The sequence below is a fragment of the Chiloscyllium punctatum genome, chromosome 3 (assembly GCF_047496795.1).
Source record: "Chiloscyllium punctatum isolate Juve2018m chromosome 3, sChiPun1.3, whole genome shotgun sequence".
NCBI classification, from domain to species: Eukaryota; Metazoa; Chordata; class Chondrichthyes; order Orectolobiformes; family Hemiscylliidae; genus Chiloscyllium; species Chiloscyllium punctatum.
Genome location: NC_092741.1, coordinates 26,639,701 through 26,658,385, shown reverse-complemented (window position 1 = coordinate 26,658,385; position 18,685 = coordinate 26,639,701). Strand labels below are relative to the sequence as shown.

Sequence of the window (18,685 nt, the reverse complement as noted above, 5' to 3'; positions counted from 1 at the left end):
CATTGATTCAGGACCAACCCTCCAAAGGGCATCTCACCTGGATCTAACCCCTCACTCTATTCCCATAACTCCACGTTTAACTTGGCTAACTCATTTAGCCGACACATCCCTGGATACTGCATGACAATGTACCACGGCCAATGCACCTAAACGGCACATCGTTCGATATAGGAGCAGAATTAGGCCACTCAGCCCATTGTGTCTGCTCCGCCATTCGATCATGGCTGATGTTTCTCAACCTCATTCTCCTGCCTTTTACCCAGAGCTATTGGTCCTCTTCAATTGTTAGAAATAGATGAATTATGACCATAGATACGCCACCACCGGAAACAGTAATCGGGGAGAGTAAGTTTTAGCGCAACAGTGACGAGTGATAGCAATTACAAAACTTGTTTTCCCAGGTTTCAAAGTTTCCATGAACCAACAGACAGAGGGTTAATGGTTTGTGAATCCATTCCAAAGTTAGAACAAGGAATATTTTACATAGTCAATGAGTTGGAGCATTTCCCCAACACATGTCACAGCGAAACTGTATTCAAAATCATCTTCATCAAACAGTTTATAAAGATTGGAGCTCAGTGTTCAAACTGCAGATCCACCTGAAGGTGCTGAGAGTCAGTCAGTGTGTTCACCAGTGATCTGAGAGAACACCAAGATGCTGAGAGTCTTCTTAACTGTGTCTGTCCTGTTTGGACATCAAATTGCTGCTAAGGACATAGAGCAGGAGGTGATTGACCTCTGTACTCATGTTGACTGTCCAGAGCCAGAACAAGTCATCCAGGACAAGGTCAGTACAGCTGAGAGTTTCCTCTGTTCTGTTTTATTTGTACCAGTGGAAATTATTCCATGTTGTTTTTAGTCCCTAACCCGCAGTGCACCGACAGTGCACATCCCAACCCTGAACCATGAGACTGGACTGAAATTACTCCTCGGGCCTCATTAACACTTTCTACATGAGCTGCCATCCCCTGCCTGGCTCCCACTGCCAGCTTGTGCAGTAAGAAGAATATCAGGGCTTCCATCTCCAGCAGCAGGTGAAGGGAGGGGTCAGTGTGCTCACAGAGAGGGGGATGGTGGGGGACAACACAAGGACTGTAGAGTCAGGGAGCTCTCCTACTGCTCCTGTCTTCACTCAATCTAACCCTGTTTCTGAAAGGCAGCTGATCACAGGCTGAAGGTCTCTGTGTTCTGTATAGAAGAGGCCAAGTCTGGTTGTGAGTGGAATCTCCCCCTTCCCCAATCCTGGACAGCTGCAAAGTCATATCAATACAGCAGGCTGCAAACAGAAGGTAAGTCAGCTCTGAGATACGACTCTCAGACCATGTTGGGGTCACCGTGGATTGGTTAATGGACAGGAGAAGGTATGGAGTGTGATAAACATTAGCAAATACTTGAATAATTTTGCATTATTTTTTATGTGGACATATTCCATTGAGAAACACAAACTCCACAGGAAAACTGTTCGACCAATGTCTGACCAAATTAATTCAGGGTAATATTAGATTAAAGAAGGGACTCTTCTGAAAGTTCCAGTAAATGTATATATTTGGACAGATGTAGTCCGAAACAAGTGATGACAGAATATTAAAAAGAAAGGGAATAATGGACTGTGGCAGCATACCAGACAGGAATTTACAGATTATAAGAGCTTGCACAAGCAGAAAAGACAGAAGCAAAAATAATTTTAAACCCTGAGAAGCAAAGGTAGGAAAATAACACGGAAGAGGGAAGTGGGAGGAATATAAAACACACACATTGATTCTGTCTTCACACAAAAATATTTTATTAAAAACTGAATAGCGGGATACCAAAGATCTGAAGAGGTTGTGGAATACTCGATATAAAAGAAAGTAAACATGAGAAAATCTCCAGGATAAAATACCTGATAAATTCCCAGCACTTGGTAACCTGCATCCTCGGATTCTTAAAGAAGTTGACTGTAGGATTACTGGGTCCAATGGTTTGTGATCTTCTATACTGCCCAGATTCTCTAACAGCATCAGCAGTTTAGAACAGAACAGCTGTAACAGTGGTGTTCAAGACTGGAGGGAGAGAGGAAACAGGGAAGTTAGTGTGACATCAGTCACAGAGAACAAGGACAGCAGGGTGAAGGACAAACAGACAATGACTCTGTGGAGAAAGTAGCCATGCAAATGCTGGGTGAGAGGGCAACCTGTTTGTGTTGGAGATGAGAACAGTAAGGGAGATAAATTATATTCTGTGTAGTCACCATTGAGTTGTCTGAAGGTTGTGTTCCCTACTCTGTGTCTGGTTTTAAGGATATCATCATTGCTGGAGAAATTGAAGTGTGAAGGTTAGTGCGAGGACAGCACGGTGGCTCAGTGGTTAGCACTGCTGCCTCACAGTGCCAGGGACACAGGTTCAATTCCAGCCTCGGGTGACTGTCTGTGTGGAGTTTGCACATTCTCCCCGTGTCTGTGTGGGTTTCCTCCCACAATCCTAAGATGTGCAGGTCAGGTGGATTGGCCGTGCTAAATTGCCCCATAGTGTTTGGTGCATTTGTCAGAAGGAAATGGGTCTGGGTGGGTTACTCTTCGGAGGGTCTGTGTGGACTGGTGGGACCAAATGGCCTGTTTCCACACTGTAGGGAATCTAATCTAATCAATCTGTATAGGATTCAATGGCATGGGTAGATTCATAAACAAGCTGCTGCCGGGAATTGGGCAGCTAAGATTTAAAGAGCTTGATACCAAAGGGTAAGGCTAGACAGGATGTGTCTAAGTTGGTAGACTGTCAGCTAGTGGAGTGTTGTAACCATCAATGCTGGGGCCTGAGCTATTTCCAATCTATATGATAGGACTGAGTGTCAAGTATTTACCTTTGCTGTTGTGAAGCCAGGTGGAGATTTTAGCTGCTGAGAGGATAATAGGAATCTGCCAGGTAGGTTAAGTGAATGGGAAACACATGGGCAGATGGAGTATAATGGGGGAAAATGTAAAGTTATTCACTTTCATCAAAGAATTAGATCAGAAGGTGAATTAAATGGAGAGCTGATGGCCTTGAGGTATAATCGCCGGACTCTTAATCCCGAGACACAGGTAATGTTCTGGGTTTGAATCTCGCCATGGCAGATTTTGTGATATTTAAATTCAATAATCATCCGAAATTAAGATTCTGTGATGTCAATTGTTGGGAAAAACCCATCTGGTTCAGTAATGTCTTTCAGGGAAGGAAACTGCCAGCTTCTGGTCTACATGTGACTCCAGACGCACAGCAATGTGATTGACATTTAACTGCTCTCTGGGCAATACATACTGGCCTAGTCAGCAATGCCCTCATCCCACGTATGAGTCAATTGTTTTCATCTGTGAAAAAAATTTTCAATGTTGGTGTTCAGGGATAGTTGGATGTCCAGGACATGAAACTCAGCGGGTTGGCATAAAGGCACGGCAAACGATCAGGACGGGGGAAGATGGTGGCATAGTGACCAATAATTCAGAGGGACAATCTCATGCTTTGGAGAAATAAACACTGAAACTGATGGAGAAACATATTAGGTCTGACAGCATTTGTGGAGAGAGGAACAGAGTAAATGTTTAAGTTTGATATGACTACTCCTGAAGATGAGTCCTATCGGATTCGAAACACGAACGCTCTTTCCACAGATACTGCCAGACCTGCTGAACTTGTCGAGTGTTTTTTTTTATTTTGATTTTAGATTTCCAACATGTGCAGTATTTTGTTTTGTTGCAACTGCTTTGGGGTCACAGATTCAAATCCCATATTGATAGCTAGAATTGGGTTTGAAAATCTACTCTCTGCTGTGGTGACCATGGAATTATTATCAATTATTGTAAACCACATCTGGTTCACTCAAAGCCTATAGAACAGGAAATCTGCTATTTTTGCTTGGGCTAGTCTACTTGTGACTTTATCCACAGTAATGCGCACCACTCTTAAATGCTCTTTGAAATGGTTTGGCAAGTCACTCAGATCAAAGAGATGGACAGGCAACAACGGAGGGGCTTGCCAATGATACCCACATTCTCGGAAAGAATACACTTTACAACATGGAATGTTGAATAAAGGCCTTTATTGAAAAAGAGTTGAAGAGCAAGAATGAGGAGGTCTCATTGCCCTTGTACAAGGGGCTTTGGTGAGACTGCGTCCACAGTGCTGTATGCAGTTCTGCTCTCTTTTTCTAATGAAGCATGTACTTGGAGGTAATGCACTGAACATTCATTGCAGTAATTGTGGAGGTTAGAGAAGCATTAACCGGTAACACTGTACACCCTATTGCCATGATGCATCGATAGAGAATAGAGAGTGGATGTTGCCAGTAATAAACAGGCACAAGAATAAAACGGGTTGTGTTTTCCAAGATGGTGTCAAGCTTCTTGAATGTTGTTGGAGTAGGCAAGTTAAAGTCTTCACTCACACTCCTGCATTGTGGCTTGCAGATGGTAGACAAGTATGGGGAAGAAAGGAGGTCAGCTATTCACTGCAGAATTCAGAGTCTCTGAATCTCACTTGGAACCAGACCATTGATTTGGCTCAGCCAGATCAATGGTAAAACCCAGAATATTGGTGGATTCGGAAATGACAATGCAAATGAATATCAAGGAGAAATGTTTGGATTTTATTTTATGCCTAGTTTTTCTAACAGATGAGAGACTTGACAAACAGTCAAGGTATTTTTCAATGTATAATTTCAGTTACATCACACTGTAAAAGTTTGCTATAAATGCTGTGTCTTACAATTGTGTCCTCCATAACCACCTGATGAGGGAGCAGCGCTCCGAATGCTAGTGCTTCCAATTAAATCTGTTGGACTATAACCTGGTGTTGTGTGACTTTGAATTCGGAGTTCTTTGTAATATTGTCCTTGATATGTCCTAGGTAAATCACCCTTGCTTTTGTGAACTCACTTTTAGCCAGGCGTATTATCAAGTCATCAAACTGCAATTACACAGAAGCCTGACAGTGTCAATGCAGGCCATTCAGCCCATTGAATCCACAACGACCCTCTGAATAGTATCCCACCCAGACCCAACACTGTTCCCAGTCCCTGTAATTCTACATTTCCCATACCTAATCCACTTAACCTACACATCCCTGGACTTAACTTGGCCAGTCCACCTTCCGTGCACATCTTTGGACTGTGGCAGGAAACTGGAGCACCCAAAGGAAACCCACACGGACACAGAATGTGCAAACTCCACACAGACAGTCACCAGAGGATGGAATTGAAATGGCTCCCTGGTACTGTGAGGCAACTGTGATAACCACAGAGTCACTGTGTTGCCAGGAGCTAAAACACATTCTCTAATTGCCTTACATGTTCTTTCCATGTGAATCTGTAAAATCCCTAGTGTATGGAAGCAGGCTGCTTGGCCCAACAAGTCCACACCGACCCTCCAAGTAACTCACCCAGACCCATTCCCCTATCCTAATACGCTACGTTTTGAGTATTGAGTATAGGAGTTGGGAGGTCATGTTGCGGCTGTACAGGACATTGGTTAGGCCACTTGTGGAATATTGCGTGCAATTCTGGTCTCTCTCCTGTTGGAGAGATGCTGTGAAACTTGAAAGGGTTCAGAAAAGATTTACAAGGATGTTGCCAGGGTTGGAGGATTTGAGGTAGAGGGAGAGGCTGAAAAGGCTGGGGCTGTTTTCCCTGGAGCGTCAGAGGCTGAGGGGTGACCGTAGAAGTTTATAAAATCATGAGGGGCTTGGATAGGATAAATAGACAAGGTATTTTCTCTGGTGATAGGGGAGTCCAGAACTTGAGGGCATAGGTTTAAGTTGAGAGGGGAAATTATTAAATTGGACCGAAGGGGCAACCTTTTCACACAGAGGGAGGTGCATGTATGGAATGAGCTGCCAGAGGAAGTGGCGAAGGCAGGTACAATAACAACATTTGAAAGGCATCTGGATGGCTACATGAATAGGAAGGGTTTGGAGGGATATGGGCCAAGTGCTGGCAAATGGAACAGGTTTAGGATATCTGATTGGCACGGATAAGTTGGACCGAAAGGTCTGTTTCTGTGCTGTACCTCTGATTCTATAAACTCAATGTGTTCCAGTAACTTATTCCTAAAACTGCAAATATTTTCTGACATAGTTTCCTTAGTCTCAAGGAGTACCCTTCCCCATTTTAGTTCACAGTCCAAAAAAAACCTAAAGTAGTCCTTAAACTTTATGACAATTTTCTCATTTGATTTTTTTTGGTGTCGGGTTAGTTTTCTCGTATGATAATGCAATTTCTCTTCTTGTATTAGAATTATAAAGAGATGCAATATCCAGCCATCCAATGGATTGAAACAAAGGTTGATGATATGGATCTGGTTCATGCAATGGATACTGGCTTGAAAATTCTTCTCAATTATTCAGTGTTTAACAATGCTGAAGGTACATTGCATATTCCTTTAAATTGCAACAAAATATAAAACACTCCTTTAGTCTCGAACTAGTCTTGTCTGAAACCTTCTCCACAGACTGACACATTTCCTAATGAATTTGCCAATGTGAATCCCAGAGGGGTGCTTGATCACATTGTTAATTTGGAAACTGCTTTATTAAATACAGCTCTGTGGTCCTACAATCTGGGAAGTGGGAAGTGTATTTCAAACAGTGAGCAGACTCTTCTCAGGATCTGGGCTATCAGGTGAGAAGTCCCATGAAGCCAATCTCAACTCGAGCAAGCAACTCGCTGAGTTGCATGGCAGCAGCAAGTTGCCAATTAGAGGGGATTCTAGGTTGTTCAATGCCTTATTATTGCTGCAATCTTATACCTGCCCCATTTCTCAGTGCCAGCATCTTCCGTGGCAAACACACACTGCATGATCGGCAACCAAATGGCTATGTCTTAGTGGAGTAGTCCTCAGTGCAGGCCATGGAGACACTCAGTCAGGGTTCCTGGTACAGGAAATCAGGCACAGCTTAGAACACCAGTCCAGGGGATTGACCACAGTGAGGCACCTGCTCAGGGAGTTCTCTGTTGGGAGAGTCAGTACCTCTGTAGTCTGGGCAGTGGCTCAGTCCTGTGGATCCATTAGTCAGTACAGGGCTGTGGAGAGTTGGGGGGGGGGGGGGCAGGTCTCCCTAATCCCTGGCTCCCTTTGTGTTGTACACCTCTCTGCCTCAGGCATCACTGACCAACTCATTCCCACCAGCACGGGCCAAGAAAAAAATGAAGCGGGATGTTTTCAGATGTGTGGAAACATTGTCAGCTGAAACCACCATCTTACAAATACCTTGTTCATCTTGATCTCACGTGCTACAACAGCTCTCACAGACATCAATCCATGGTCCATCCTGTAGAGACATGGAGTTAGGCTTCATGCTGGCACTATCACATTCAGGGTGACACAGAGACTCAAACATTTGTGAGAAGATTTGTAGCTCGGGTGCTCGTTGTTGTGGTTCTGTTCACTGAGCTGGGACTTTGTGTTGCAGACGTTTCGTCCCCTGTCTAGGTGACATCCTCAGGGCTTGGGAGCCTCCTGTGAAGCGCTTCTGTGATCTTTCCTCCGGCATTTATAGTGGTTTGTCTCTGCCGCTTCCGGTTGTCAGTTCCAGCTGTCTGCTGCAGTGGCCGGTATATTGGGTCCACTATGTAGTGTACAAAATCCCATGCAAGGACTGCACAAAACACTACATAGGACAAACAGGAAGACAGCTAACGATCCGTATCCATGAACACCAACTAGCCACGAAACAACACGATCAGCTATCCTTCGTAGTCACACACACGGATGACAAGCAACATGAGTTTGACTGGGACAACACTACTATTATAGGACAAACCAAACAGAGAACAGCCAGGGAATTCCTAGAGGCATGGCACTCATCCACAGATTCTATCAACAAACACATCGACCTGGACCCAATATACCGGCCACTGCAGCGGACAGCTGGAACTGACAACCGGAAGTGGCAGAGACAAACCACTATAAATGCCGGAGGAAAGATCACAGAAGCGCTTCACAGGAGGGTCCCAAGCCCTGAGGATGTCACCTAGACAGGGGACGAAACGTCTGCAACACAAATTCCCAGCTCGGCGAACAGAACCACAACAGACGCAAACAAATAGAGGTAGGACCAAAATAATTAAATTTTTACAAACCCGACAAACCAGCTCACCCCCTGTGCACTGATTATTGTGTCTAACACTTTTAAAACTCCCGTCCAGTTCTGATGCAAGGTCAATGACCGGAAACATTGGGTGGGATTTTCCCCTTCGCAGAAGTGACAAATAATTAGGAAATATCTATCCTATGATTAAGGGATCAAGGGTTACGGGGAGAAAGCAGGAGAATGGGTTTGAGAAATATGTCAGCCATGATTGAATGGTGGAGCTGACTTGACGGGCCGAATAGCCTAAAACTGTTCCTATGTCTGATGGTCTTATGGTTGCAGCCATCTCAACTACAATCTTAGTGGGAAGGTCAATGTTCAACCTTCCTGAACCAATGACCAATTAAAGTCTCTCAGTGATCAATTTATGGCCATTTAAGAGCCTTAAGCTGCCACTTACCTGATTTGAGAGAAATATGGCAGCTTTCCTGAAAGTTATTCGTGGGGCATCTGCTGGTCAGGTTGGACCTTGATTTGCCACAATCTGTGGCAATCACAGGCACAGACAGTGTTCAGGAACGCTGCTGAAAACCACCACCAGGCCCGAACCCAATCACCTTCCCTCATGTTCCTGTCCCCGTGATCCCTCCTCAAAATATCACTCACTTCCCGATCCCTGTCAGCAGACTGGGCCTTCAACAAATCGATACCTCTGATTGGCTGACAAGCAAGAGGATGGAAGAACACAGCAAACCAGGCAGCATCAGGAGGTGGAGACATCGACGTTTTGGGTGTAACCCTTCTTCAGATAAAGCTGCAGACAAAGGGGGTGGTGGACGCAGGGTGGTGAAGTGGGGTTAGGTGAAGACAGGTAGAGAGTACAATCTGATTAGTCATTGGGAGGAATGAATCCAGTTGGTGTCTGGGAGGAGTGGAAAGGAAGGGAAGGGACTGGGAAGGGAGTCAGGGGATGGGAAGTGAGGTTATTTGAAATTGGAGAACTCAATGTTGAGTCCTCCGGGCTGTAGGCTGTCATGACAGAAGATGAGGTGTTGTTCCTCCAATTTGTTGTTTGGTTTGTTGTGGCAATGGAGGAGGCCAAGGACAGTCAGGTTGGAAAGGGAATGGAAAGGGGAATTCTGATCGTCAACATGACATCAGCGGCCTCATTTTCTCCAGCCCTTCACCCACTCAAACTTCACCCCCTCCGAATGTGCAGCACTCCACTATCTCCGCACCAACCCTGGTTCACAAAACCCGCTGACAAAGGTCTGGAGATCGAACCTCTGTCGCAGAGGCCAGATGCCAACTCTCCAACACCACATTCTACCTCCCCCTTGCAGATAACCCCACTGCAACCCAACAGGCCAAAAACACTTGCACTGTCCAAGCCCTCATTGCCTCGAGTGGTGATCTCCCCTCCACTGCCTCTAACCTCTGTCCCAGCCCCGTACTGCCTGGTTCCATCTGTTCCCCAAGATCCACCAGCCCAACTACCCCAGCCAACCCATCATCTCAGCATGCTCCTGCCCCACCAAACTCATCTTGACTCCATCCTCCTCCCCTTTGGTCTAGTCACTTCCTACCTACATCCGCGACACTAACCACACTCTTCATCTCTTCAGCAACTTCCAGTTCCCTGGCCCACAAGTGCTTTATCCTCACTATAGATGTGCAGTCCTAAAACACATCCATACCCGACAAGGACAGTCTCCAGACCCTCTGCTTCTTCCTCTCCAACAGATCTATCCAGTCCCCCTCCACCTTGCCAAACTGATCCTCACCTATAATAACTTTCCCTTTAACTCCTCCCATTTCCTTCAAGTCCAGGAGGTGCCCTTGGGCACCTGGGTGGGCCCCAGATACACCTACCTCTTTGTTAGCCATAATCGAACAGTCCCTCTTCAGTCCGTACATAGGCACTGTGCACCAACTCTTCCGCTGTTACAGTGATGACTGAATCATTGCAGCGTCCCGCTCCCAGGCTGAACTGGAGCAGTTCATCGACTTCACCCACAGCTTCCACCCCGCCCTCAAATTCACTTGGTCCATCTTGGACACCCCCCTCCCCTTTTGTGACCTCTCCATTTCAATCTCTGGTGACAGTCTCCAGACAGACATTTACTCTAAACCCTCAGACTCCCACAACTACACCTCCTCCCTCCTGCAAGAACTCCATCCCATTCTCCCAATTCCTCTGCCTTCGCCACATCTGCTCGGACAAGGAGACATGCCATGCGGGAGCATCCCAGATGTCCACCTATTTCGAAAAATCGTGCTTTTCCCACTTCTGTCATCCAGATCGCCCTCCACTGCACCACCTCCATTCCCTGCTCCACTGCCCTAACCTCACGCTAACAACGCGGGAAAGACAGGGTCCCTCTTGTCTTCACCTACCACCCCACCAGTCTCCGCATCAAAAGTATAATCTTTAAACATGTGTGCCAACTCCAACTAGACCCCACCACCAAGAACATGTTCCCCTCCTCACCCCTCTCTGCCTTCCGCAATGACCACTCCCTTAGACAGTCCTTGGTTTATGCCACTCTCCCCAACAACGCCCCCCCCCCCCCCCCACCTAACCCCCGAATCCCCAGGTACCTGCCCCTGAAACTAGATAAGATGCAAAACCTGCCAGATACCGCCCCCCTCACCTCCCATCCATGGCGCCAAACAGTCCCTTCAGGTGAGACAGAGGTTCACCTCCTTCTCCAACCTAGTTTACTGTATCTGGTGCTCACAATCTCGTCTTCTCTACATTGAGGAGACAGAACATAAACTTAGGGAATGGTTCACCGAGCATCGCAGCCGGGCCTGCAGGGGCTGACCAGACCTCCCAGCCACCGCCCATTTTAATTCCCCTTCCCATTTCCTTTCTGACATGACTATCCTTGGCCTCCTCCATTCCCACAAAAAAACACACCACACATTTGTGGAACAACATCTCATCTTCTGCCAGGGTAGCCTACAGCCTGGAGGACTCAATGTTGAGTTCTCCAATTTCAAATAATCTCCTGCCCCATTCCCCCGACCCCCTTCCCAGCCCTCCCCAATCCTTCCCCTGCTCCCTGCCACCAACCAGATTCATTCCTCCCATTGACCAACCAGGTGGTACCCTCTACCTGTCTTCACCTATCCCCACTTTACACTCTGCCCCTCCCACTCCGTTTGTCTGCCGCTCCCCCTTACACCCACCCACAGTCCTGAAGAAGGGTTACACCTGAAGTGTCAAATTCACCTCCTGATGCTGACTGGCTCGGTGTGTTCTCCCAGCCTCCTGGTTGTCGACCTTGGATTCCAGCAGCTACAGGTTTTGTGTCTCTAACCTCCAATTGGCTGGGAGGTTCAAACTAGGTGAGATATCTATGTCCCAAAATTTGACCGGGGGGAGTGCTGGAGAGATTTAATGCAGTGATCCCAAGTCTGCAGGGCCCCTATGTGGAGGGACTGTAGAAGGTGGGGTTACTTACCTTAGAGCAGAAAGAGTTAATAAGTGATTGGAGAGAGCTCTTCAAAACCATGAAGGGTAAAGGAAGGGAAACTGTGGGAGAGGTGTTCATGATGAGAGTATGTGAATTTCAGTCATTGTAAGAAGGAAATGTCATCATCACAGGAAATGATATCACCAACCCAAGGAAACCTAAACATAGAAAGCAGGCCATGCCACTAATACTTCATCTGGGGGCTCACTGATGATAATACCTGGTATGGTGACGAAACGTCTGAAAACAAACCTTCTAGCTCAGTGAGCAAACCTCCATCCAGTTCCAACAATGTGCTGTTGTCAAGGGGCTGGTTAGCTGACTTTGTTGTACAGCCGGCTGGAGGTGCAGCCTAATGCCAACAGCATGGGTTCATGTCCTGCACAGGCTGAGGTCACCATGAAGGAAAACTTCCTCAAACTCTCCTTTTACATTAGGTGTGGTGACCCTCGGGTTAAACCACCACCAGTTCTCTCTCATGAGACAGTAGCCCTATCTACGGTCTGGTCAGACGAGAATGACGTTTCCTGTAGCATTGTGATCTGGAAAGCACTGCCTGAAATGGTGATAGAAGCAAATTCAGTCACAACATTCAAAAGATAAATGTTTCCACGATGAGGGAAAATTTGCGTGTAGGTGTAAAAAGAGCAGGTCAGTGTAATGAGCTGGTTAAAAATCGACCAAACAGCCAGCTCAGGAGTCCCCTCCCCCAGTGCTGTGTCACTCTGTGAGGCTATTATTCAATCTGTCACATCAGTGTCTGCTCCACTTCAGCAATGTCACCCTGACCCCTCATCTGTAACCTCTGACTCACTGTCAGTGACACCACAAATGATCACCGAGTAAAATATCTTTTATTTACAGAAACAATTGTTCCTGTCACTGCACCTTGGGGAATTTCTGGCCACGTGGTAAATGGAACAATTTCACAGAACTACATTGTTCATCTGCTTCTCGTTCCTCAAGTCAAGAGTCCACCAGCACCTACAGATCCAACGGTTAAATTTGGAAGTGTATCTGATGGTTGGTACTTTGTCAGGTGAGTTTTGTGGCTGATATAATGGCGAACCTAACGGAGGGCTCTTTATGTTGTAATGGTAATGTCCCTACCTTAGGCCCTGGTTCAAGTCCCACCAGCCACAAAGATGTGTAAGAACATCTGGAACCAGTGTGTTGAGGGGTGATACAAACTCAGCAGCTCTGCCAGCATCTGTGAAGAGAGAAAACTCACACTGAGTCTGGTATAGCTCTTCAGTGAATAGGTGATGTCAGAGTAGGGGACAAAAGGAAGGAAGTCCAAAACAGAGTTACGTATGAACATAATAACTAAGGCTGGGGAGTTACAGAGAGAGTCAGAGAGATGTACAGCACTTGTGCATGCCGACCAGATACCCCAACCCAATCTAGTAGCATCTGCCAGCACCCAGCCCATATCCCCCAAACCCTTCCTATTCATAGACCCATCCAGATGCCTTTTAAATGTTGCAATTGTACCAGCCTCCACCACTTCCTCTGATAGCTCATTCCACCCACTGCACCACCCACTGCACAAAAAAGTTGCTCCATAGGTCTGTTTTATATCTTTCCCCTCTCACCCTAAACCTATGCTCTCTAGTTCTGGACTCCCCCACCCAGGGAAAAGACTTTGTCTGTTTATCCTATCCATGCCCCTCATGATTTTATAAACCTCTATAAGGTCACCCCTCAGCTTCTGATGTTCCAGGGAAAACAGCCCTTGCCTATTCAATCTCTGCCTATAGCTTCAATCCTCCAACCTTGACAACATCCTTGTAAATCTTTTCAGAACCATTTCAGATACAGATTACCATCAATTATGATGTTGTAGTGATGGAGATCTGGCTCAAGGCAGTGAAATGCTGCACGTTAAATAAGCTGCTCAGGAAGGGAAGGGAGACAAGGCAGTGGTGCTGTGGCTGTACTGGAACAGCTTGGCTCGGGATGTGGCAAGTTCACGAGCACGAGTCTGCAGTCCCACTGCCAGAATGTTGTCAGGGCCCACAGCCTTTGTGGTATCCAGTGCCGCCAACCATTTCTTGATATTGATGCGGAGTAAATCAAATTGGCTTCAGATGAGCATCTGTGATGCTGGGGACCACTGGAGAAGGTAGAGATGGATCATCCACTCGGCACTGCTGGTGAAGATTGCTGAAAATGCTAAAGCCTTGTCCTTTTGCATTCATCTGCTGGTCTCTCCCATCCCTGAGGAGAGGGAATATTTGTGGAGCCTCTCCCTCCAGTGAGCTGTTTAATTGTCCACCACCATTCACAACTGGGTATGGCAGGACTGCAGAGCTTCCATCTGATCTGTTGGCTGTGGGATCCCTTAGCTCTGTCTATCACTTGCTGTTTGTGGTATTTGGCACGCATGTAGTCCTGGTTTGTAGCTTCACCAGTTTGACACCTCACTTACAGATGTGCCTGGTGCTGCTCCTGGCATGCCCTCCTGCACTCGCCATTGAGCCAGGGTAGATCTTGATCAAAACAGTAAGTCATGACAAGAGAGCTCAAAGCCATGGTGTACTCTTCCTGCTCTACGTGGGAAGCTGACCACATTTCCAGTGCCCAGGGCCAGCATTGGAGCAGGAAGGGTCTCAGCTGCAGCTCCTTGAAGCTCAGCTTTCAGAACTGGAGCAGTGTCTGGAGACACTGTAGATCATCCATGAAGCTGAGAGTATAGTGAATAATACACACAGGGAGATGGTCACACTGCAGGCTCAGATTCCACAGGCAGAAAGGGAATGGGTGAGCACCAGGCAGAGTAAGGGGCTGGGCAGGCAGTGCAGGAACCCCCTGTGGCTATTTCCTGCAAAACAGACACGTTGGATACTGTCAGGGGGAATGGTCCCTCAGAGAGGACCAGTAACAGCCACATCTGTTTCCCATGGTTCACCCTGTAGCAAAGGAGAGGAGGGGAAAGTGTGAGAATGCAATAGCTATCGGGGATCCAACTGGAAGGGGAATAGATGGATGTTTCTCTGGCAACAAATGAGATTCCAGAATCGGATGCTGCCTCCTTGGTGTTTGGGTCAAGGATGTCTCAGAATGACTACGGGATATCCTGGAGGAGGAGGGTGAACAGCCAGTGGTCATGGTACACATTGGTCCCAATGACAGAGGGTAAAATATGGCATGAGGTCCTAAATGCAGAATAAAGGGCATTAGGGAGTAAGTTGAAAGTATGACCTTAAAGGTTGTGATGTCAGGATTACTACTATTGCCACGTGCGAGTCAGAGTAGAAAGTCCAGGAAATTATAATTGAACACGTGCTGGAAAGGTGGTGCAAGGGGAGGGTTGCAGATTCCTGGGACATTGGGACTGGTCCTGGGGAAGTGGAACCAGTACTAACTGGATGGGTTACACATCGGTCAGTGATCTCAGGTTCAGGATAACACTACAGGACTTCCTCAGGATAATGTCCTTGGCCCAAACATCTTCAGCTGTTTCATTAATAATCCTCCCTCCATTATAAGGTCAGAAGTGGGATATTCAGTAATGATTACACAATGTCCAGCACCATTTGTCACTCATCAGATATTAAAGCAGCCCTTGTGCAAAGCAGCAAGACCTGGGCAGTATCCAGGCTTGGGCTGACAAATGAGAAGTAACATTCAATACAAATGATAGGCAATGACTGTCTCCAACAGGGGAGAAAGTGACCATTGTCACTTGACATTCAGTGGTGTTACTATCCCTGAATCCTCCACGATCTACATCCTGGGAGTTCCCATTGACCAAAAGATCAACTGGACTAGTCATTTACCTACTGTGTCTACAAGAACAACTCAGAGGTATCCTGCAATAAATAACTCACATTTTAACTCTCCAAAACATGTCCATCATCTACAAGGCAAAAGTGTGATGGAATATTGCCCACCTGACTGCCATTGGGCAGCTCCAATATCACTCAAGCAGCTTGACACCATCCACATCAAAGCAGTTCACTTGATTGGCATCAGATTCACAAGCATCTACTCTCTCCACCAACACATGGTAGCTGCGATATGTACCATCGACACGATGCACTGCAGAAATTCAAGAGGAATCCTTCGACAACAAAGTAAAACAAAGAACTGCGATGTTGGGAATATAAAACAGAAATGGAAAGTTCTGGAGAAACTCAGCAGTTCTTGCAGCATCTGTGGAGAGAGAAACAAAGTTAACATTTCATGTCCAGTGATCCTTCCTCACAGGTTATTTCTCCACAGATGTTGTCAGACCTGCTGAGTTTCTCCAGCACTTTCTGCTTTTGCTACGAAGATAGCACCTTCCAAACCCATGACATCCCCACCCCCTGACCTCACCTGGAAGGAGAAGGGCAGCAGATACGTGGGATCACCACCACCTGCAAATTCCTGAATTGGAAATCTATTACCGTCCTTTCTGTTCCTCTGGGTCAAATTCCTGGAACACCCCCACCCCACCCCCGAGCGGGATTGTGTATGTACCTACACTAAATAGACAGAAGTAGTCTGGGAGGCAGCTAAATGCCACCTTCTCAAGGGCAGGTTGAGAAGGGCAATAAATACTCATATAACCCATGAATAAAGATTTTAAAACATTCTCCTGACATCACCTTCAGAAACGGTTCCCTCTCATTCTTGTCCCATGAGTCAGCGAGAACAGCTTTTCTTTGTCTCTCTTACCTAACTCATGTCACTGTCTGGTACAGCTCCAACCAATTGTCCAAGGACAAATTTCCCAGCTTCTCCACCCTAAACCTATTGGTAAAATCCCTCTGCATCCTCACAAGGTGCAAGTATCGTTCCTAAAGTGTGAGTGATTATCACTTCACACAATGCTTAAGCTGTGACCTAACCAGCAGTTTACAAAGCTTCAGCATGATCTCCCCCCATTTGTACTCACTACCCCCAGTAATGAAGCTCAAAGTCCCCCATGCTTCCTTAATATGTGCTGCATCTTTCAATGGTCAATATCCCTCAGATCTCCCTGTTCCTGGTACATTTCCATCATCGATAAAGATTCCCAACATCCCTTTTCCCAGAGTGCCTCACCTCACACTTCCCCATCCTGAATTCCATCTGCCACATGTCTGCCCATTCTGCGAGGTTATTGATGACATTCCTGTAGCTGGGATTGCACTGAATGGTGGAGGGTTCTCAATGGCCTGAATGGCTGTCACCTGTTCATATTGTGCTGTTCATCTACTCAGATCCAGGCAGACGTTGTCATGAATGAAATGCCTATATTCATATTGCAGGGCAGTTGATAGGAAACTGGAAGAGAAACAATATGAAGAACATGTGCTTGAATTCCTGAAGGATTTGGAAGAAGACAACCAGCCCTTTGAACCAGGAGATTTTTCTCTTAATTTCTATTGCAAATGGGGGCTAATGGAAATAGCTTTTCTTAAAGCTTCCAAATGATTTTTTTTTGTAAAGTTCTGTTCCCTTTACAGACATATAACAGTCAATCGCGCTTCACTCTGTCTTAAACTGTTTCATTCATATACAAGGTACATCTTGGCTTTAACCTGGATTAGCATGGTCTCCTAATCAAAGAAAGGATTTTCCTAACTGTTGGGATTTGGACTCAAATTTCAGAGTAAGAAAGTTTGTGTCATGGAATAATCTTCCTGGTAAGAAGGACAATATTAAATGCAAACCAAAAAGAAAGATTGTACAATAAAGGTTATGGTTAGTACGAAACATTTCACTCATTGAGACATACCATAGTACACAGGTGTTATAACACAAGGTAAACCCTTCAACTAATTCAACCAAACACCCAGAAATGCTTATTACCTCACCATCTGTCAAAGTAAGAGAACTACCCCAAAGCTCACTATTTAAAGAAAAACAAACTTATTCTTTATCGACAACTGTCAACCTCCTTTATTTATCTACCTCCCACTCTATAACAATATAGCCCCTATTAAATTTACAGCAAATTAATTTTCAAAACCAGGCAGCAGTGTCAGTTCTCCTCTGCAGATTTCCCTGGGTCATTTTCAGCATTCTGCTGGAAAGATGTTTCATATGAGAAAGGTACCTTTCAGAGAGCAGTGTTGCAGGCACTCTGCATGACAGTAGATGCTCTCTGTCTCTGGCTAACTGTCCAAAATACCTGCTTTTTATACCCCAAGACATCGGATCATCTCATTGGTTTGATGTTGTCAAATTCAAATTCGATTGGTTTTTACTATCTTGGGGCATAGTTTAAACTGATTGGTTGAATTCAATCAGCTGTGAAAACAACAAGGTATCTTATGTTACAACCCAAATGTTACATCTTCAAATTGTCCAGTCTGCTTTCTGCCTGCAGTCAGTTACATGACAGATGCCGGCATTCACTCTCTCTTAAAGGTACACCTTCAACTTCATAACAGGTTCAGGAGATGTCGGTCTGTCTTTCCATCAACACCCAAACATCTGACATTCCTTGAACCTGATCTGTTGACTCATAAAGTACTTGAATGTTTTTGCTTTTGTCAAATGTACTCACAAAACCTTCTTGCAGCTTGAACACTTCAACTTTAATTTCCCAGTCTACCTCAATCCCTGTCACCACAGTTACTCACAGATTGCCTCCCTCTCTGTCTCTCTCTCTCTCTCTCTCTCCACCACGTACCCCCCCGCCCCAACCTCCACAGCTACAGCTTCATACTCTGTTCTAAGAACTTCTTAAAAGAGCCTTTTTCTTTCACTTTCTGTACAGGCAGCTGCCATTAACCTGAACACAGGATTTTATACTGATCTAATACACACAACCTGAATGTTTTATGGGAAATCTTCAACCTGTCTCTACATTACTTATGGAAAATCCCTTAGACTATGACAATGAACCATCAACTGATAATGCTCCAGCCTATTTGCTATGATGAACTCCAACCTTTCTCTCTCAGAAAGACCTCGTTTTTGCAAGTGTGCTCCTGGTAAGGCTCCTGGCACACTCACCTTTTTATATCCCCTTCTCTGTCCTGCCTGTGTTCAGGGATGTTGAGCTGCCATCCTTGCCTCTCTTTTAGCCAATAATCTATTATAGCAATTATAAATAAAGTAAGGGATATGATTCTTAAGAGAGGGAAGAAGCTCGGGGACCTGGATGTTTGTAGTTTATTATCTGCCTTATGAACAGTCATTGCATTCCCCTTCAGGGTAAATACATCCTTCCTTATGTAAAG

At 45.8% G+C, this 18,685-nt stretch overlaps 1 protein-coding gene across 1 annotated transcript; it reads left to right on the top strand.

Moving 5' to 3' along the window:
• The first annotated feature begins 655 nt into the window (after positions 1-655).
• Positions 656-17,799, top strand: LOC140457027 (heme-binding protein 2-like). Its single transcript, XM_072550943.1, has 4 exons — positions 656-787; positions 6,243-6,372; positions 12,387-12,561; positions 16,763-17,799. The coding sequence occupies exons 1-4, from the start codon at positions 656-658 to the stop codon at positions 16,926-16,928; spliced, it is 603 nt and encodes a 200-aa protein (XP_072407044.1). The 3' UTR covers positions 16,929-17,799.
• Positions 17,800-18,685: the final 886 nt, after the last annotated feature.

What these genes read in the sequence shown, in the direction of transcription:
- LOC140457027 (XM_072550943.1), top strand. Translation starts at nt 656, where the DNA reads ATGCTGAGAGTCTTCTTAACTGTGTCTGTCCTGTTTGGACATCAAATT. An exon ending in AACAAGTCATCCAGGACAAG is followed by an intron (nt 788 to 6,242) that starts GTCAGTACAGCT and finishes TTCTTGTATTAG; the next exon opens with AATTATAAAGAGATGCAATA. An exon ending in GATGGTTGGTACTTTGTCAG is followed by an intron (nt 12,562 to 16,762) that starts GTGAGTTTTGTG and finishes TTCATATTGCAG; the next exon opens with GGCAGTTGATAGGAAACTGG.